General features: G+C 33.4%; 1 protein-coding gene across 2 annotated transcripts in view; it reads right to left on the reverse strand.

The window, feature by feature from the left end:
• LOC127710375 (dynamin-1-like protein) overlaps positions 1-23,096 on the reverse strand; it is a 59,543-nt gene that overhangs the window by 16,196 nt on the left and 20,251 nt on the right. The window contains exons 3-8 of one of the 2 annotated variants that reach the window (XM_052216206.1): positions 18,620-18,741; positions 11,448-11,697; positions 10,867-11,015; positions 6,399-6,503; positions 3,566-3,679; positions 973-1,064 (exon numbers count right to left, since the gene is read on the reverse strand). In XM_052216206.1, coding sequence (XP_052072166.1) covers positions 973-1,064; positions 3,566-3,679; positions 6,399-6,503; positions 10,867-11,015; positions 11,448-11,697; positions 18,620-18,741 — 832 coding nt within the window. Of the gene's footprint in view, positions 1-972; positions 1,065-3,565; positions 3,680-6,398; positions 6,504-10,866; positions 11,016-11,447; positions 11,698-18,615; positions 18,742-23,096 lie in introns of both variants that reach the window. The other variant, XM_052216212.1, reaches the window with a different exon arrangement.

Raw genomic sequence — 23,096 nt, forward strand, 5'->3', positions numbered from 1 at the left:
ACTGTTGGTACCATAACCCCCAAAATCAATCCCAACTTTCCTTTTGTGATATGGAACCTTGTAGTACAATTTCAGAAAGATCCATACACTTACACACAAGTTATTGTCATGAAACTAGAAAAATGCTTGTTTTTTGCCCCTTTTTTGGCCCCTAATTCCTAATATTTTGAGGCAATTACCCCCCAAAATCAATCCCAGCATTCCCTGTGTGATATGGAACCTTGTGGTACAATGTCAGAGAGATCCATACACTAACACACAAGTTATGTCTGGAAGTTACAAAAATGCTTATTTTTGGCCCCTTTTTGGCCCCTAATTCCTTAACTGTTGGTACCATAACCCCCAAAATCAATCCCAACCTTCCTTTTGTGGTATTGAACCTTATGGTAAAATTTCATAAAGATCCATTCACTTAAACTAAAGTTAGAGTGCGAAAACCAATGTGTCTTCGGACGACGACGACGCCAACGTCATACCAATATACGACCGCAAAAATTTTTTGCGGTTGTATAAAAACTAGAATATTTGTATATTTGGCAATAAAATAGCCAAATTAAGTTTTTTTTTCAAAAGCTCTGATAAATGTGCATAAGAGGAAAATAAAATTGCATGTCAACAGTTTTGTTTCATTTTAAAACTTGATTTTTTGTATTAGAGAAAACTCTGATTGTTCCTAAAAATGTATTTCCAGGATTTTGCTAGGAAAATCACTTTCAATGTTTTGAAAAGTTTAACAATGTCTCCCCCCAAAAGCAGTGAAAAACAGGAAAAATTCTATCAAAAAACAAATATTTGTCTTCTGTTTCATTTAAAAACGACAAAACATTTTTCAGATTTTAAGTCCTGTAGTTATATTTTGTTATTAGGACATTATAGAAACAATGTGTCTCTCTGGGTTACTTATATTTTTTCATACAAATGTTCATTATCATTTCCCCCTGAAACTTTATCAACTCCCCTAATATCACTTACAATTCTGTGGTTTCAATATTTTTAGCTGTTCCCTCTATGGTATTACAGTAAGCTGCTGCAAATCTTGTGATAATCTGTAGTAACAACTGACTCTGAAAAATGTCAACATACAACAATTAATATCTGAAATTTATTCTTACCACTAAATGGCTAAATAAACTGTTCATAGCTGATAAACCTGCTTTAAAATAGCATTTTGTATTAACTTACAAAAATTTGTCAGACATTTGCTTCCTTTCAAGCTCAAACTTTTGTGTATTACCTCATAGCACTTAAAGACATTACTTAAAACATTTTTAATTTTTAATTACAAATCCTCATACCAGGTTTATTAGTGTCTGCTAATGTAATACACACGACTAATTTGATTTAATTTAAAACAGATGAAAAAACTTATATTGTGAGTAAATTCAGGTCTGCACAAAATTCCTTCTTTCATTTTAATTATTCAGTCATTTAAAAAACCTTCACATGGCAGCATAAGTGTTAACTTATCAAATCTCCAGTGTGAAATAGATTTTAGCTAAAATATGTTGCAAAACCCATTTCACATTTTTTTTAAAGATTTTATGTTAAATAAAAATCATGACTGTTTCAAATACAGTGTTCTCCCCAGGCCCTTAAAGGACCGCGGGCCCGCGATGTATAATTTTTTACCGTGGTGGTATTGTTCTTACCGCGATGTATAATTTTTCTCCGTGGTGCTAAAATTTTCAGTTAAAAAATCGTAAATCGGTAAAGTTTTAAACGACTTGTTAAATCTTTTCCGTGCGGTATAAAATTCCAGGCGAAATTTGACCAGTTCAAACCAGTTCAACACGGATTGTTTACACCACGTGATCGATTTACCTTTATGAGGTTAACCTTTGTTGATTGGATTTAATCGATGTAATTAACACTTGTTACATGATTCTTTTGTGTTTTAATTTAGAGATCATAACTTTATGATCAAGATAACTATTTTAAGGCTTCACTCACCACCTGACAAGTCGGCAAATACTTTGTACACAAACCGTGTTGACCCGATAGTTGTACACACGACGGTACATATTTTGTACATTATAAAGTTAGCTCAATACTTATATTATAGTTTTATATGTCTCTGATTAAACCATGGCCAAAATTATCTTTATTTATGAAATAGTTATTGCATGATATTCCGTTTTCAAACTGTCAACAAGTAATTCAAAGGGGAAGGACCACATGACCCAGTTAGTTCACGTAGAATATTCAAGATTATTTACAATTAACTGCAATCTATTCTATTTTATAAATAAAATGCTTGACTGTACCTTCAAACTGGATATCTATATCCATATGATAATTAATGAATAACAGAAGTAATCTTACAAATTTAATCCATAAGCACATGTTAAATCTATTTATATCTACTTCCTGTCATTTAGGCGGGAAAATAGGGAGACTTTGTTGTTGACATTGAATATGGTTACTTATAGATCTATAGACCTATTTTAATCTATAGATTTAGGAATTCTTTCTAAATGGATCATGACAAATAAAGATTTAGATTTCAGTGCAGTATTAAGTCTGTATCTATGTTTGATTATCACCAAAGACAAGAAAGGTTGATATTTACATGTACATGAAATATGGCAAAATGTTTTAAAATTTATGAAAAATTTCTTTTTATTAAAATTTAAGATAGAAACTGGTTCAAATTATAACACAATTTTGTTCTTGTTAATTTTATTTCTCCTTATGACAGGAATCCTTTCACATACAACAACTTTCTTTCTAGAAATTAGAAAGTTTTTTTAAATTGAACATTTTTGTTCTCTTTTGAATCTGGGAACAGTATATCTAACAATATAAAAAATATATATGTTCCTGTTTGAATGATATTTTATTTTTATTGATCATGGATTTTGTAAAAGATTTAATTACTTTAAATTTAGATGAATATTATGTAATGAATCATGTTTTAATTATTTTTAAAAAATATTAAAAGTATACAAACTGTTTATTGATCTTTTTAACCAATAATATTCTGACATAACACAGTACCACAGTATTAAAACAAAACAAGAGATATAAAAACTGCAGTAACTAGAAATATAGCGACGCCACGCGACACAACTGATTGTATGAATCATTTCACCAAGCTGTTCACACGCGTTACCCTGGTGCTATCCAAAAATCCTGGGGAGAACACTGAAATATTTTCCTATCAACATTTAAAATAATCCTAAACATCAATGAACCAATTTATAATTAATTGATTGACGTCCAGGGGGTGAATCAATTAATATAACAAGAAGTCAGGTTGCTTTAACTTTCTATTATGTAATAAAACAGTGCATTGCAATAATTTGTCCATTTTTTCAAGAAAAACAATTAAATGTAGAGAAAAAAGGAAGAGTGAGAGTGATTTTAGGAGATTTCAAATCTCTAATAATGTTCTTCATAAGAGATTTTCAAATTCAAAAAAAAAAATTGTGAGACTCCAACCAATATCTGAAGACATGACATCAATATAAAAAAGTTATAGATATCAAGTTGTTCAAAATCATATTTCCATGCACATACTTAAACAACTCTTTATAATCTTTACAAATAATACAGGAGGACTTACTTTGTCATCAACTGGTTCACCAAATGAATTGAGTAGTGACTGGAACTGGGCAATCAATACATTTACTCTTGTCTTTAATTCTGGCAAACAGTCCCTAATGTGATGCATCAATAACTGTAATGATAGGAAATATTTATAGTGAGTATTTTGGTCTTTACATCTGTGGGAGGGTGAATACCATGGAGCTGTCATATACATATTCATTAATATTTTACTTTATTTTTCAAAATAAACATTTTATTAATCCAGTTTCTGGAACAGCAAAATGATAATGAGAATATGCAGTATCATTATCTGTAGTAAGATTTAAGCAAATCTGAAGAACAATGACAAGACAAGGCCATTCCAAAGCCATTCTTTGGTTCAATTTTATATTTGTCTCATGCCCTTCAATTCTGAATATCTATACTACTAAATTGACTAAGTCCAACTTGTTAGCTGGCATGACGTAAATACGACTAATCAAAGAATTCAACTTTATATTATTAGTTACATGGTGTGTTAGCGACCTAATACGATATATATAGAGGGTCAGTAAATTCTATATGGGGTGAGAGCAAAGCTAATCCCCATATGGAATTTACTGACCCCATATATATCATATTAGGTCCCTAGCACACTGCGTAACGAATTTATCTTACCGACTATCTTCACGTGGTATTTAGACTAGCGGCCTATCAAAGTGATTAAGTCTTCAATACTTAGTATTAAGAACCTACTTCCATTTGTCTATACAAAAAACAAACGCCAACAATAACAACTTGTTAGCTTTAAATTTGTTTTATGAATTTATTTCAATCGTTCATTATCAATTTCTTCGTCTGTTGAAACCTTTCAGATTTCTTTTTTGTTTTGAAAGGGAAGTAACTCCATACTAACCCCGTATTTTTTTAGGACACCCTATATCAAATATATTTAGTCACCACGTGTAGTCCTTTAACCAATCATATCCCTAGAAATCTAAAGGAGTTAAGATAAATAACTAATATAGGACAATTAACAATTAACAAGAGTGCACACACAGAAATGTCTAGCCTGTTTTACTTATCAATGAATTCATGTTGAAAGTCTGTTAGGCCAACTAAAATTAGATTTTCATCCAAATGTTTGAAAAAAATGGGGTGGGTGGGTGGGTGGATTTTATTTTTTAATTTTTATTCCTCAGTAACTCCTTTACAATGAGTTCTTCATAAGCAAGGGTAATAATAAGCTTATGTCATGTTTATATAAGGAATTCTACAAATTTTTTCAAATTCTTAAATAAATATTTCTGATTGGTAACGACTGTTCTGCATGTAATTGCTGCTTTAGAAACCTATTTTAAGTAAATAGCAAAAACAAGAAGAAATGCCCTCTTTTAGACTACCTACATCAAATAGGTTTGCTTTCTAAGCTAAGGTTTGTAGTGCCCATGAAATGTGGTGTATGCAACACAAGAATTATGAGTACATTTATGTACATAGTGAAATGAAAACTCAAACTGTGTTGAAAATACTAGGGTTGATGCTTTTAAGATTCTTATGCAATGTGCAAATTGTTTTTATTTTATTAAATTACAATGTAAAACATGAACTTAACCAAAAGGAAGAAGTTGTTTAATGAAACTATTGAGGGGCTGGTGACAGAAAGTGTTTGATGTTTGTCAACAAAAAAACGACAGCCTTGGGGTAAATCTAAGGGCTAAGCCTTTCTTTAATACATTTTGTACGTTGGCCGACTGCTTGTACTCAAAAGATCAAAAATATATATACGACTATAAATCGCATAAGTTAATTTGTTCTTGTGTCAATTTCTTCATTCCAGTCATGTTTTTGTACCAATGTGTTCCACGATTCTTGCGTCTGGATATCATCCAAATTTCCTGGCACAAAGTCATTGTTTAAATAAAAAAAAAAAATGGTTTTCAAATCACTGAAATGTGTGCCATACCTCGATTTGCGTTCTTGGATACCACCTATTACTCGTAACCCGAGTATTTCATGTTCTTCTGTAATCAATCTCTATTCGCAGAAGATACTGTTGTCATCATAGAGCAGCAGAATATGTCGACTTAATCATTTTGGTTAAATTACTCAAAGAAATACGACAAATTTGCAAAAGGAAGTTTTGAATGAAACTAAACTATTGACGGTTACAGATAACGGAAATGAACAAAACCCGGAAATCGTAAATTTTCAAAAATAAAAAAAACAGACATGTACACCTCACAATTGTTTCATACACTAAATATAATTGACCAATTGCTTATAATATCAAACCACAAAAACCAAAAAATGTCCAATGAACCATGAAAATGAGGTCGCGGTCAGATGAAACCTGCCAGACAGACATGTACACCTGACAATCATATCTTTTTTTTATATTTGATTTTTGAGTGCTTTCCCTGATTAAATAGATATAAGAAGGTGTGGTATGAGTGCCAATGAGACAAATCTCCATCCAAGTCACAATTTATAAAGGTAAACCATTATAGGTCAAAGTACGGTCTTCAACACGGAGCCTTGGCTCACACCGCACAGCAAGCTATAAAGGGCCCCAAAAATTACTAGTGTAAAACCATTCAAACGGGAAAACCAACGGTCTAATCTATATAAAAAACGAGAAACAATTATGAACCACATCAACAAACTACAACTATTGAACATCAGATTTTCTAATGTATATTTAAAGGAACAATCATTCAAATTGATCTACATGGATGAAAGGCTTTTTCAGGAATGCAAAGGTTTTACTTTCTTATTAAATACATGTTTGTACATTTTCCTAAAGAATATAATTTTTCAATACTATCTTAATATAGTGTACATCATTATTTACATATTGTTATACATACCCTGTTAAGAGTCTTAGCTAAGAATAATGTACCATTTCTATTTGCTATGGATGGATATTTTCTTTGCAGGTATGATGCCTCATCTGTCAAAGCATCTTTCATTTCCTAAAACAACAGATCATCACAAATGTTTTATCTTTTATTTTTCCCCCCATTTGTTTGACATGTTCATTCTAAATATAAATTGTTATAATCATAAAATTTTACTAATTTTTCCAGTCCCTTCTGACCTATACATTTTTTTCTTAGAAATCCCAAATTTCATATCTTCATGAACAGGAAATTCAGTAATTGATCGATAGCAATATAAACAATATTTTGTCACTACATTGATGGCAAGGTAGTGTAATTCACTAATTATCACTATAACTATACATGTGGCCCAAGAACACAGTTATTTCGTAGTGTATTTCTATTAGACAAAAATGGGGAATGTGTCCATGGGACACAGATGATGTCCCCGCTTGAATATAATGTTATAAAGGGATATAACTCAAGAACTGTAAAAGTGACGCTACCCAAATTTGTACTTGATCTGAGTTTTGTCGTAATAAGCATTGTGTATAAGTTTCATAAAATTTGGTTGATGCAAACTGAAGTTAGAGAAAGGACGTTCAGACTGATAAGGGTAAAACTTAATGCCCCATCCGCTACGGCGGGGGCATAAAAATTGCAAGTGATACACTGTCTACACTAGGGACTCTATTTGTAGACAACGATAATCAAAGGATGATAGCTGTGTCCCTGGAGGAAGTATCATGAAAAGTTCGCAAACTTCAAAAGAAACCAGCTAAATCAATTAAAATCATTTATCTTATCACAAAATATATTGTTCAACAACCAAAAAACTCATAATAAATAACTGGTAGACATGCAGAAATCCCCAAATCACATTAATATATTTGTTCAAATCTCTTTAAAATTAAGACTTGAAAAGTAACATGCACAACTAGACAAGATGGTTATGGAAAGGGAGATAACTATTGATAATATGGGGGACAAATGACAGGAAACTTTGTTTAATGGTTTGCATCAATAAAATGCCTCAAAAAATGAAGCAAATTACATCAACACAGCTAGAAGTTTGAAATAATTATTTGATGAATTGTCCGAACATTTACATTTCTATGTTGCAAACCATGAGTAAAGGAGTTTATGCACTGATAAATTGATGTTTTATAAATAATTAATAAATAACTGCTACAAAGTTAAAATAAAATGCTCCGCAGGGCGCAGCTTGATACGACCGCAGAGGTCGAACCCTGAACAGTTGGGGCAAGTATGGACACAACATTCAAGCTTGATACAGCTTTGCATTTGGATTGTGATTAAATATTTGACACAGCATAGGTTTCTGACACAGAATGAATGTGGTCTAAGAACTTAAAAATTTTAAATTGGACATTCACCTATTATGGTCCAATATCCAAAATCTAAATACATGGTTAGATTCAGCATATCAAAGAACCCCAAGAATTCAATTTTTGATGAAATCAAACAAAGTTTAATTTTGGACCCTTTTGACCTCAATGTGGACAAAGTTGATAACGCGGCCCAAAAATCTAAATACATGGTTAGATTCAGCATATCAAAGAACCCCATATATTCAATTTTTGTTGAAATCAAACAAAGTTTAATTTTGGACCCCGATTTGGACCAACTTGAAAACTGGGCCCATAATCAAAAATCTAAATACATGTTTAGATTCAGCATATCAAAGAACCCTAAAAATTCAATTTTTGTTAAAATCAAACTAAGTTTAATTTTGGACCCTTTGGACCTTAATGTAGACCAATTTGAAGACGGAACCAAAAATTAAGAATCTAAATACACGGTTAGATTTGGCATATCAAAGAACCCCAAGAATTCAATTTTTGATGAAATCAAACAAAGTTTAATTTTGGACCCTTTTGACCTCAATGTGGACAAAGTTGAAAACGCGGCCCAAAAATCAAAAATCTAAATACATGGTTAGATTCAGCATATCAAAGAACCCCATATATTCAATTTTTGTTGAAATCAAACAAAGTTTAATTTTGGACCCCGATTTGGACCAACTTGAAAACTGGGCCCGTAATCAAAAATCTAAATACATGTTTAGATTCAGCATATCAAAGAACCCTAAGAATTCAATTTTTGTTAAAATCAAACTAAGTTTAATTTTGGACCCTTTGGACCTTAATGTAGACCAATTTGAAAACGGAACCAAAAATTAAGAATCTAAATACATGGTTAGATTCGGCATATCAAAGAACCCCAATAATTCAATTTTTGATGAAATCAAACAAAGTTTAATTTTGGACCCTTTGGACCTCAATTTGGACCAATTAAAAAAACGGGGCCCAAAATCCAAAAACTAAATACACGGTTAGATTCAGCATATCAAAGAAACCCAAGAATTCAAGAATAAAACCCCATTGAAATTGGTCAAGACATAAGCAATTTATACGAAGTATCTTCTTTTGCACAATACTGTGCAATTAAATATTTCTTGCTATTGCGCAATACTGTACAATTGACAATTTCTTGCTATTGCGCAATATTGTGCTATTGGATATTTCTTGCTATTGCGCAATACTGTGCAATTGAAGATTTCTTGCTATTGCGCAATACTGTGCAATTGAAGATTTCTTGCTATTGTGCAATACTGCGCAATTGAAAATTTCTTGCTATTGCACAATACTTATTATATAATAATTTACACATCCTGTTTGGAGTGTATCTCCTACCATATCATTATTATTTGCTTTTAAATATAAATCAGAAATAACCAACTTAAAATGGAAAATTTTAAAAGAAAAAAAAAATGAAAAAAAAAAAAATCCCCCCCCCACAAATATTTTGAACCCCCTTATGATTCATCACCCCCAAACTCAATCCCAGCCTTCCCTTTGTGGAATGGTACCTTGCAGTACAATTTCAGAGAGATCCATACACTTGAACACAAGTTATTGTCTGGAAACTAGAAAAATGTGTTTTTTGGCCCCTTTTTGGCCCCAAATTCCTAAACGTTTAGGGCAATTACCCCCAAACTCAAACCCAGCTTTCCCTTTGTGATATGGAACCTTGTAGTACAATTTCAGAAAGATCCATACACTTACACACAAGTTATTGTCCTGAAACTAGAAAAATGCTTGTTTTTTGCCCCTTTTTGGCCCCTAATTCCTAAAATATTGAGGCAATTACCCCCATCATCAATCCCAGCCTTCCCTTTGTGGTATGGTACCTCGCAGTACAATTTCAGAGAGATCCATACACTTGAACACAAGTTATTGTCTGGAAACTAGAAAAATGCTTATTTTTGGCCCCTTTTTGGCCCCCAATTCCTAAATGTTTCGGCAATTACCCCCAAACTCAATTCCAGCTTTCCCTTTGTGATATGGAACCTTGTAGTACAATTTCAGAAAGATCCATACACTTACACACAAGTTATTGTTATGAAACTAGAAAAATGCTTGTTTTTTGCCCCTTTTTTGGTCCCTAATTCCTAAAATTTTGAGGCAATTACCCCCAAAATCAATCCCAGCATTCCTTTTGTGATATGGAACCTTGTGGTACAATGTCAGAGAGATCCATACTCTAACACACAAGTTATGTCTGGAAGTTACAAAAATGCTTATTTTTGGCCCCTTTTTGGCCCCTAATTCCTTTACTGTTGGTACCATAACCCCCAAAAACAATCCCAACCTTCCTTCTGTGGTATTGAACCTTGTGGTAAAATTTCATAGAGATCCATTCACTTAAACTAAAGTTAGAGTGCGAAAACCAATGTGTCTTCGGACGACGCCGGACGACGCCAGACGACGACGACGCCAGACGACGACGACGACGACGACGCCGGACGACGACGACGCCAACGTCATACCAATATACGAATAAAAATAAAATAAAAATTAAATAAAATTGAAATGATTTCAAGTAATAAGTTAAACACTGTTAAAGTTTTAAAGAAACTGAAAAATGTTTTGAAATAAAATGTGCTGTCTGAATGTTTATTCAGAGACAAACTCACTTTTTGTCTGTGATTAAATTCAATCCATAAAAGTTCATATTTGTTATGATCAGATATTTTCTTACTAAACTCATGTCACTAGTCAACTTGACCATCATTTTCACTTCAGGATGTTGACATGTACGTATGCATCAATTTGATCATTTATCACAGGAAAACATGCAATACTTCAAATTTCTTTTATTATCAGACAAGAAATTCCAAATTTGATTTCTGAAATGCAAACCTAATGATTGATGTTTTTATTATTATTTCACATTTGATATTTATTTACTGTCTCAACTACTTATCAATACCAATGAATTTAAACTTCTGAACATAAAAGACAAGATTTTTTGTCACTTTTTCGTGATTTATTTTCTTCACAGCTCTACATAGTACATATGGGTTTTTTTTTCAAGATATTTTTTTTCAAAGATATGAATGATCAAAAACTCTATTAAATGAACATTTCACCTTTCTATGATTGATGTCAGCTTGACTTCTGTTGACAACACCGATAATACCAAGTTTAACAGGAATGACACGACCACATAAAGCTTCCATTGCATCTGTTCCATGATCCATCAAATCTAATTTGGTTACTACTGCTAAAGTTCTGCGACCTACAAAATATAATCACTTTAAATAAAAAGTTTTAAGTTATTGATGCATTGAGTTCTGATACTGTGGTTCTAAAACAATTATACCTAACATCAGAAAAAAATCTTGAAAAAGTTTCATAACTACATGGTTTTTTTTGGTGTTTTTTCAGAGTTTCAATAGTTGAGACAGTTAACGTTATTATCTGTTATTTTGATGGTTCAATCAAAGTTTGGAATTTGCGTTCAATCAAATTTTATTAAAACCTCTTTTGTTCAAAAGCAATCAATTATCTGAATAACAATGACTTAATATTGATGGTACATGTACTTGGTGTACTTTTTCATTAAAAAAGGTTAATCAGAAATTAAGTATTTATGATATCTAAGGTTACTGTCAGTATTTATAAAGTTGAGGAATGGGAGAGGGAATGAAAAAACACAATTTTCACCAACCATCTGGATCCATATCTTTTGCAAGTTTTAATGACTCTGAAGTAGCCATATCTGTATTAGCTGCTGTCACTGCTAGTATAATAGAGTTGGGATTGCTGATGTATTTATGACTCATCTCTATAATCTGGTCCTCAATGTCCTCTGGCTGATCTCCAACAGGAACCTTAGTCAATCCTGGGAGGTCAACTAATGTCAAGTTTACAACCTTTGATGAAAATACCTTTAAACTTATAGGCTCTGGACAAACTCCCTGTAAATATAAAGAAATACTTCATTTCACATGTAATCTGCTGAAACCTGATTTTAAACTACAATACTTAAAACACAAAATTGATTCTTGGGGCTACAATCAAACTACACTGGAAACAAATAAATTTCAGATTTCTATCCTACAAATATCAATCCACTTTGTTGTCTGAAAATCTCGATTTTCTTCATCCCTTTGTGTGTTTTTTTTATTATTAATTATTACAGATACATGTAACTAAATGAAAGGGGTTGTATATGGTAATGTACACCATATTCATTCCACTTTAAGCATAGATGAGACAAAACTAAACCCAAAATAAAATAGTTTGTATTTCATGCAAAATATCCTATCATATCGGTTCCTTAAAACACCAGGCACTCTAGAAAAGCACTCAGAAATAGAATCTTTGACAGGGTACCTAAAATTACTTTTGAGAATTACATGCATGAAACATAGAGTGGAAAAACATGTTTTTAACGCCTTCCAAGAATTCATATATATTTAATAAGATCAACCCTACAAAATTGTCCACTGATCAAAATACACACAAATTATCTGTTTTATCAAGTCTACTTATCAGTAAACTTCTCTTGCTTCATTGTCATCTTTCCTTATGCTGACAACAAAAACTTCAAAGCTAGACTTTATATTAGCAACTGAAAGTTTAATTTTATTTTAACCTTATTCTGATTTGAGGTACAGATATTTTTGTGTTAAACAATTATTGAGCAAAGGTGGACAATCAATTAAATATTTTTATGTGAAAAGCTAACACAGTTTTAAACAGAATGTAATTTTAAAATACTGTCACTGTAAAAATGCTGTCACTGTAAAAATACTGTCACTGTAAAGGAACAGTGTTCAAATATCTCTACAGATGCATTTACTTATTCTTTATTTCTGATTGTTCTTATGAACTTTTTTATAAATATCCTACAAGAAATTTAGGCATCAGATCGGTTAAAATAACATTTTCCATATTTTTTTAAACTGAGGCGGTGTTGCAAATTAATCTCCATGGAAATAAGATGTGCCAATGCTTATACAACTGCATACCAAACTACATTGACCTACCACCAGTGGTTTCCCTTAAACTAACCTAATCACAAACTAATACATGTTAGATAAGCAAAAGATTCATTCAATGGACCATGACTGAGGGCCATAGCCAAATTATTTCCATGGAAATGAGATGTGCCAATGCTAATAGAATTGCATACCAAATATCATTGATCTACCACTGGAGGTTCCCCTTAAACTGGCCTAGTCACAAACTACCCTCTTTAAATAAACAATTATTATTATTATTAAATTATTATTAATACATTGTTGTTGCCGCTGACACCGAAGCAGGAAACAGCACGCCTAAGTATTGCCTTTTTCAATTTTTTCAAGGCAAGACAAAAATCTAGCAAGAATTGTACATGTGAGACTTTCAAGACCGTACTGACAGATGGAAATCTGTAATCGAAGACATATTTGATAACAGCAAAAACTAGATATCATTGAGATGGGAGCCATCTCTGTGGGCCCCGCTGTGAATAATGTGTGGTAAAAAATTTGTATCTTTATCATTTGACATGGGGTTGTCAAATGAAACCAAAGTTTTTGACCTTGACCTTTTACCTAGGAAGTTGTACATAAATTATGACACACCCTCTGGTGTTGGTTTACATACATATGAAGTATAAACTTTGAAATCATAACGGTTCTAAAGATATAGAGCGGATACCATCTTTATCATAGGACATGGGGTTGTCAACTAAAACCAAAGTTTTTGACCTTGACCTTTGACCTAGGAAGTTGTACATACATAATGACACACCCTCTGGTGTTGGTTAATATACATGTTGAGTATAAACTTTGAAATCATAACGGTTCTTCTGCTTTTATCACATCTGCAATTAACAGGAAGTTTGAAATATACAATGAATAACTGTTTGTTGTTTGGAACTATTACTCTCCAAATTAAAGGTTTCATTAAGAAATCACACATTAAGGACACAATTCATAATTACCTGAAATAGAAGAAAGATCAGCAAAATTGTATTATTCTGTATTTCCTTTGAAGTTAGTGTTGGCTAGCTGTAGTCACTAAATAGGACCAGCTATATTTGGATCAAATGCATAGACTGACATGAGATGAACTGGCATTTTTGTATAAATGTGAACCAAATAAAAATATTTTGAATCCTAACCCCAATAAAAGAGGTTATATTTAACTAACTATTATCAAAAACATTTGTTATTCCTATTCTATTGAAAATATGCATGCACAGTCATTGACAGTACATCCAGCACATTGACAGTACATCCAGTATATTGACAGTACATCCAGCACACTTTTGAAGGAGTTGTCAACATTAAAGATGAAAAAACTGGGTTCACCATTTTTACCAGAAAGAACATTCAAGTTGCATATACATTTTGTACATATACTCATGTTGTTCATAATTTGGTTTCTTGTACATTTTGTGTAATAGGAATGAAACAACTGCACATTTATTTTTCAAATAGAGAAATATTCCTGAATATGCATGCAAAATTTGTCATTACAAAAACAAATGACCAATCAATCAAATACTGAAACCATGTTATAATATTTCAATTTGAATAATATGATAATTAATGCACAATGAAGAAACATACACTAGTAAATCACTGTGACTATAGACATTTCATTAACTGTTAGTTGGTTAACGGTTAAGCAAGCTACTTAAAGGGAATTACTGTAAAATATGATATGCTGCAATGAAAAAACTAGAGGCTCTCAAGAGCCTGTGTCGCTCACCTGATTCTACTATGGTTTTGGAAATCAATGGTTCTCTAGATATAGAGCGGACACTATTTGTTACGGACGGACGGATGGACGGACGGACAGACTGATCACTATAGGGCGTCCGCCATTCGGCGGGGCCCTAATTAAAAGGTAATCATAGATTACATTTCGATTACTTTAGTAAAAAGTTTGATGAAATATAACCTAGTTCAAATGAAAAAAGACAACTGCATGTACATGTATTCATCAGATTATAGTAGAGATAAAATATGATGTACATTGTACATGTATTAATATGACTTGAGAGTTTATCAAATGACTTTTTCAGACTTCTTGTCTCAATCTGCATTATGATCAACCAGATCTAACAAATTTTACTGTTTTCCAGCTTTTGAAACAAATGACTTTCAATGCTTGTCAATAATTCAAGACATTTTATATCAAAAATAAGAAAATAGTCCTAAGTTAAGTTATGTACTACATAATACTTATTTGTATTAAAATTCCTTAAAGCAAAATTTTCAACAAGAGTTGGAATTTTTTCTTAAAATAGATAAATAATTGATTCGTCATAATGTTATGATATAACAAGAGTGCATACATGAAATGTCTCGCCTACTATACCAACTACTGATTTTATGTTGATAGTCCTAAATATAAAGTTTTACTACAAGTATCACATTAACATTTATGATCCAAGAAAATGAGGTCGACTCAAGGTAAGATAAACCAAGCCAGAAATACATGTACACCTTCAATACAATAATTCCATACACCGAATATAGATGACATACTGCTTATAGTATAAAAGAAACTGACCAAACCATGGAAATTATAAATTGACCAATGGACCATGAAAATGAGGTCAAGGTCAGATGAACCCTGCCAGACAGACATGTACACCTTAAAATCATTCCATGCAGCAAATACAGTTGGCCTATTGCTTATAGTACAAAAATGTATCTAAGAAACAAAGTTAACCAGGAAACTGAACATTGAGCAATGAACCATGAAAATGAGGTCAAGGTCAAATAAAACCTGCCAGACTGACATGTACATCATAAAATATTTCCATACACCAAATATAGTTGACCTACTGAATACAGTATTAGAATAAATTGCTTTGCCGAGCCCAGCTGGATATGACCGCAGAGGTCCAACCCTGAACAGTTGGGGCAAAAATGGACACAATATTCGCGCTTGATATAAGTCTGGATTTGGATTGTAATTAAATATTTGACATATAATAGGTTTCTGACTCAGAATAACTTTAGTCAAAGACTTAGAATTGGTTATATGATTTGAATTTATATTCAATTTTTTGCTTTTGTACAATACACAAAATTTTTTGCGGTCGTATAAAGACAGACTAAAACACAAAAACTTAACATTGAGCAATGAACAGTGAAAATGAGGTCAAGGTCAAATAAAACCTTCCAGACTGACATGTACATCGTAAAATATTTCCATACACCAAATATAGTTGACATATTGCATACAGTATTAAACTAGAGGCTCTCAAGAGCCTGTGTCGCTCACCTGACTCTACTTTGGTTTTAGAAATCATGTAAAGATAGATAAAAATCATAACAGATACCCAAATAATGATTGAGGCCAAATTTTGATTAATATTGGTCCCGTTATTTAATAAAATATCCTGGTGGCCATCTTGAACAGTAAATCGGCAACAAAGTAGCAACACTTGGTCAGCACTTCATAAGGAACATTCATGCCATGTTTGGTTTCATTCCATTCAGTGGTACTCTAAAAGAAGACATTTGTATGTATTTCCCATAGGGTCCTATGTTAAACTAAGCCCCCCCCCCCCCCCCCTAGCGGCCATCTTGGATGATGGATCGACTGCAAAGTAACAACACTTGGTCAGCAACTCATAAGGAACATTCATGCCATGTTTGGTTCAATTCCATTCAGTGGTTCTCTAAAAGAAGACAATTGTATGTATTTCCCATAGGGTCCTATGTTAAACTAAGTCCCCCGCTGTCGGCCATCTTGGATGATGGATCGGCTGCAAAGTAACAACACTTGGTCAACATCTCATAAGGAACATTCATGCCATGTTTGGTTCCATTCCATTTATTGGTTCTCTAAAAGAAGACATTTTTATGTATTTCCCAAAGGGTCCTATGTAAAACTAAGTCCCCCGCTGGGGGCCATCTTGGATGATGGATCAGCTACAAAGTAACAACACTTGGTCAGCATCTCATAAGGAAGATTCATGCCATGTTTGGTTTCATTCCATTCAGTGGTTCACTAAAAGAAGACATTTGTATGTATTTCCCATAGGGTCCTATGTTCAACTAAGTCCCCCGCTGGCGGCCATCTTGGATGATGGATCGGCTACAAAGTAACAACACGTGGTCAGAACCTCATAAGGAACATTCATGCCATGTTTGGTTTCATTCCATTCAGTGGTTCTCTAAAAGAAGACATTTGTATGTATTTCCCATAGGGTCCTATGTTAAACTAAGTCCCCCGCTGGCGGCCATCTTGGATGATGGACCGACTGCAAAGTAACAACACTTGGTCAGCATCTCATACGGAACATTCATGCCATGTTTGGTTCCATTCCATTCAGTGGTTCTCTAAAAGAAGACATTTTTATGTATTTCCCATAGGGTCCTATGTTAAACTAAGTCCCCCGCTGGCGGCCATCTTGGATGATGGATCGGCTACAAAGTAACAACACTTGGTCAGCACCTCATAAGGAACATTCATGCCATGTTTGGTTTCATTCCATTCAGTGGTTCTCTAAAAGAAGACATTTGTATGTATTTCCCATAGGGTCCTATGTTAAACTAAGTTCCCCGATGGCAGCCATCTTAGATGATGGATCGGCTACAAAGTAACAACACATGGTCAACACCTCATAAGGAACATTCATGCCATGTTTGGTTTTATTCCATTCAGTGGTTCTCTAAAAGAAGTCATTTGTATGCATTTCCCATAGGGTCCTATGTTAAACTAAGTCCCCCGCTGGCGGCCATCTTGGATGATGGATCGGCTACAAAGTAACAACACTTGGTGAGCACCTCATAAGGAACATTCATGCCATGTTATGTTTTATTCCATTCAGTGGTTCTCTAAAAGAAGTCATTTGTATGCATTTCCCATAGGGTCCTATGTTAAACTTAGTCCCCCGCTGGCGGCCATCTTGGATGATGGATCGGCTACAAAGTAACAACACTTGGTCAGCACCTCATAAGGAACATTCATGCCATGTTTGGTTTCATTCCATTCAGTGGTTCTCTAGAAGAAGTTCAAAATGTAAAAAGTTAACGCCGACGACGGCGGACGCCGGACGACGCCGGACGACGGACGACGGACGCCAAGTGATGAGAAAAGCTCACTTGGCCCTTCGGGCCAGGTGAGCTAAAAACAGACCAAAACACAAAAACTTAACTTTTGCCACTGAACCATGAAAAATGAGGTCAAGGTCAGATGACAACTACCAGTTGGACATGTACACCTTACAATCATTCCATATACCAAATATAGTAGACCTACTGCTTATAGTATCTGATATATGGACTTGACCACGAAAACTTAACCTTGTTCACTGATCCATGAAATGAGGTTGAGGTCAAATGAAAATTATCTGACGAGCACGAGGACCTTGCAAGGTACGCACATACTAAATATAGTTATCCTATTACTCATAATAAGAAAGAAATTAACATTACAAAAAATGTTGACTTTTTTTTCAAGTAGTCACTGAACCATGAAAATGAGGTCAAGGACAATGGACATATGACAGACGAAAACTTCGTAACATAAGGCATCTATATACAAAGTATGGGGCATCCAGGTCTTAGAGCTTCTAAAATATTAAGCTTTTTAAGAAGTTAGCTAACGCTGCCGCTGCCGGATCACTATCCCTATGTCGAGCCTTCTGCGACAAAAGTCGCAGGCTCGACAAAAAAATCAATAATTGATTACTCAAAAATCCTTCTGAACAAGTAGTCGATAATTAATCTATTACATTTATCAATTATCATGCCCATCCCTAAATTATTGGATACACCGAATTTCTATGTCCCCTGCTCTGAGTTGAACATGGGACAAAAAGAAATATTGATAACATAATTTCTTTACTACTAACTAAATTACAAAACATAAACTTGCCTTATTAGTTCCACCCATTCTATCGGTCTCATTCTCTATTTCCTTTCGAACTTCATCAAAATCTGTGTAAATTTTGTTCTTTGTGTGAAGAAACTTGGCCCATTCTTCTGCTTTTATCGCATCTGCAATTAACAGGAAGTTTGAAATATACAATGAATAACTGTTTGTTTGGAACTATTACTCTCCAAATTAAAGGTTTCATTAAGAAATCACACATTAAGGACACAATTCATAATTACCTGAAATAGAAGAAAGATCAGCAAAATTGTATTAATCTGTATTTCCATTGAAGTTAGTGTTGGCTAGTTGTAGTCACTAAATAGGACCAGCTATATTTGGATCAAATGCATAGACTGACATGAGATGAACTGGCATTTTTGAATAAATGTGAACCAAATAAAAATATTTTGAATCCTAACCCCAATAAAAGAGGTTATATTTAACTAACTATTATCAAAAACATTTGTTATTCCTATTCTATTGAAAATATGCATGCACAGTCATTGACAGTACATCCAGCACATTGACAGTACATCCAGCATATTGACAGTACATCCAGCACACTTTTGAAGGAGTTGTCAACATTAAAGATGAAAAAACTGGGTTCACCATTTTTACCAGAAAGAACATTCAAGTTGCATATACATTTTGTACATATACTCATGTTGTTCATAATTTGGTTTCTTGTACATTTTGTGTAATAGGAATGAAACAACTGCACATTTATTTTTCAAATAGAGAAATATTCCTGAATATGCATGCAAAATTTGTCATTACAAAAACAAATGAACAATCAATCAAATACTGAAACCATGTTATAATATTTCAATTTGAATAATATGATAATTAATGCACAATGAAGAAACATACACTAGTAAATCACTGTGACTATAGACATTTCATTAACTGTTAGTTGGTTAACGGTTAAGCAAGCTACTTAAAGGGAATTACTGTAAAATATGATATGCTGCAATGAAAAAACTAGAGGCTCTCAAGAGCCTGTGTCGCTCACCTGATTCTACTATGGTTTTGGAAATCATGTAAAAATAGATTAAAATCATAACAGATACCCTAATAATGAGTGAGGCCAAATTTGGTTTAATATTGGCCCTATAATTTAATAAATAAAATGCTCCGCAGGGCGCAGCTTGATACGACCGCAGAGGTCGAACCCTGAACAGTTGGGGCAAGTATGGACACAACATTCAAGCTTGATACAGCTATGAATTTGGATTGTGATTAAATATTTGACACAGCATAGGTTTCTGACACAGAATGATTGTGGTCTAAGAACTTAAAAATTTTAAATTGGACATTCACCTATTATGGTCCAATATCCAAAATCTAAATACATGGTTAGATTCAGCATATCAAAGAACCCCAAGAATTCAATTTTTGATGAAATCAAACAAAAACAAGGAATTATTTGAACCTGGAATAATTTGGAATTCTGGAAAATTGATTAGAAATGTATGATGAAAACTAACCCAACTAAATAGGGTTAGCCATGCGTGCATGGCTAAGGTTAATTTTACTTTCACTATCATTTCAGTATGAACTAACTAACCCACCTTAGCCATGCGCGCATGGCTAACCCTATTTAGTTGGGTTAGTTTTCATCATATATTTCTCATCAATTTTCCAGAATTCAAAATTATTCCAGATTCAAATAATTCCTTGTTCAAAGTTTAATTTTGGACCCTTTTGATCTCAATGTGGACAAAGTTGATAACGGGGCCCAAAAATCAAAAATCTAAATACATGGTTAGATTCAGCATATCAAAGAACCCCATATATTCAATTTTTGTTGAAATCAAACAAAGTTTAATTTTGGACCCCTATTTGGACCAACTTGAAAACTGGGCCCATAATCAAAAATCTAAACACATGTTTAGATTCAGCATATCAAAGAACCCTAAAAATTCAATTTTTGTTAAAATCAAACTAAGTTTAATTTTGGACCCTTTGGAACTTTATGTAGACCAATTTGAAAACGGAACCAAAAATTAAGAATCTAAATACACGGTTAGATTCGGCATATCAAAGAACCCCAATAATTCAATTTTTGATGAAATCAAACAAAGTTAAATTATGGACCCTTTGGACCTCAATGTGGACCAATTTAAAAACAGGGCCCAAAATCCAAAAACTTAATACACGGTTATATTCAGCATATGAAAGAACCCCATATATTCAATTTTTGTTGAAATCAAACAAAGTTAAATTTTGGACCCCGATTTGGACCAACTTGAAAACTGGGCCCATAATCAAAAATCTAAATACATGGTTAGATTCAGCATATCAAAGAACCCCATATATTCAATTTTTGTTGAAATCAAACTAAGTTTAATTTTGGACCCTTTGGACCTTTATGTAGACCAATTTGAAAACGGAACCAAAAATTAAGAATCTAAATACACGGTTAGATTCGGCATATCACAGAACCCCAATAATTCAATTTTTGATGAAATCAAACAAAGTTAAATTTTGGACCCTTTGGACCTCAATGTGGACCAATTTAAAAACAGGGCCCAAAATCCAAAAACTTAATACATGGTTAGATTCAGCATATTAAAGAACCCCAAGAATTCAAGAATAAAACCCCATTGAAATTTATCAAGAAATAAGCAATTTATACAAAGTATATTCTTTTGCACAATACTGTGCAATTGAATATTTCTTGCTATTGCGCAATACTGTACAATTGACAATTTCTTGCTATTGCGCAATATTGTGCTATTGGATATTTCTTGCTATTGCGCAATACTGTGCAATTGAAGATTTCTTGCTATTGCGCAATACTGTGCAATTGAAGATTTCTTGCTATTGTGCAATACTGTGCAATTGAAAATTTCTTGCTATTGCACAATACTTATTGTATAATAATTTACAAATCCTGTTTGGTGTGTATTTCCTACCATATCATTATTATTTGCTTTTAAATATAAATCAGAAATAACCAACTTAAAATGGAAAATTTTAAAAGAAAAAAAAAAGGAAAAAAAGTAAAAAAAAGAACCCCCCCCCCCCCCAAAATTTTTTTGAACCCCCTTATGATTCATCACCCCCAAACTCAATCCCAGCCTTCCCTTTGTGGTATGGTATCTTGCAGTACAATTTCAGAGAGATCCATACAATTGAACACAAGTTATTGTCTGGAAACTAGAAAAATGCTTACTTTTGGCCCCTTTTTGGCCCCCAATTCCTAAACGTTTCGGGCAATTACCCCCAAACTCAATTCCAGCTTTCCCTTTGTGATATGGAACCTTGTAGTACAATTTAAGAAATATCCAAACACTTACACACAAGTAATTGTCATGAAACTAGAAAAATGCTTGTTTTTTGCCCCTTTTTTGGCCCCTAATTCCTAAAATTTTGAGGCAATTACCCCCAAAATCAATTACAGCCTTCCCTATGTGATATGGAACCTTGTGGTACAATGTCAGAGAGATCCATACACTTACACACAAGTTATTGTCTGGAAGTTACAAAAATGCTTATTTTTGGCCCCTTTTTGGCCCCTAATTCCTTAACTGTTGGTACCATAACCCCCAAAAACAATCCCAACCTTCCTTTCGTGGTATTGAACCTTATGGTAAAATTTCATGGAGATCCATTAACTTTAACTAAAGTTAGAGTGCGAAAACCAATGTGTCTTCGGACGACGCCAGACGACGACGACGCCAACGTCATACCAATATACGACCAAAAAATTTTTAATTTTTGCGGTCGTATAAAAATCCTGGTGGCCATCTTGAACAGTAAATCGGCAACAAAGTAGCAACACTTCATCAGCAACTCATAAGAAACATTTATGCCATGTTTGGTTTTAATCCAATCAGTAGTTCTCTAAAAGAAGACATTTGTATGTATTGTCAATAGGGTCCTTTGTTAAACATTGTCCCCAGCTGGCGGCCATCTTGGATGATGGATCGGCTTTAAAGTAACAACACTTGGTCAGCACTTCATAAAGAACATTCATGCCATGTTTGGTTTTAATGGTTCAGTGGTTCTCTAAAAGAAGACATTTGTATGTATTAAATTGTCCATAGGGTCCTTTGTTAAACATTGTCCCCCGCTGGCAGCCATCTTGGATGATGGATCGGCTTCAAAGTAGCAACACTTGGTCAACACCTCATAAGGAACATTCATGCCATGTTTGGTTTCATTCCATTCAGTGGTTCTCAAAAAGAAGACATTTGTATGTATTTCCCATAGGGTCCTATGTTAAAATAAATGTGGATAGTGTCCACATGTGGACACAGATGATGCCCCCGCTTGCATATCATATAGTTATAAAGGGACATAACTGAAGAACGGTAAAAGTGACACTACCCAAATTTGAACTTGATCTGAGTTTTGTGGTAATAAGCATTGTGTGTAAGTCTGATAACATTTGGTTGAGGCTAACTTAAGTAGAGAACAGAAACTAAAAATTCAGCAATTTTTCTATTTGTAATGATGCATAACTCTAGAA

The sequence above is a fragment of the Mytilus californianus genome, unplaced genomic scaffold (genome assembly GCF_021869535.1).
Source record: "Mytilus californianus isolate M0D057914Y unplaced genomic scaffold, xbMytCali1.0.p SCAF_1, whole genome shotgun sequence".
NCBI classification, from domain to species: domain Eukaryota; kingdom Metazoa; phylum Mollusca; class Bivalvia; order Mytilida; family Mytilidae; genus Mytilus; species Mytilus californianus.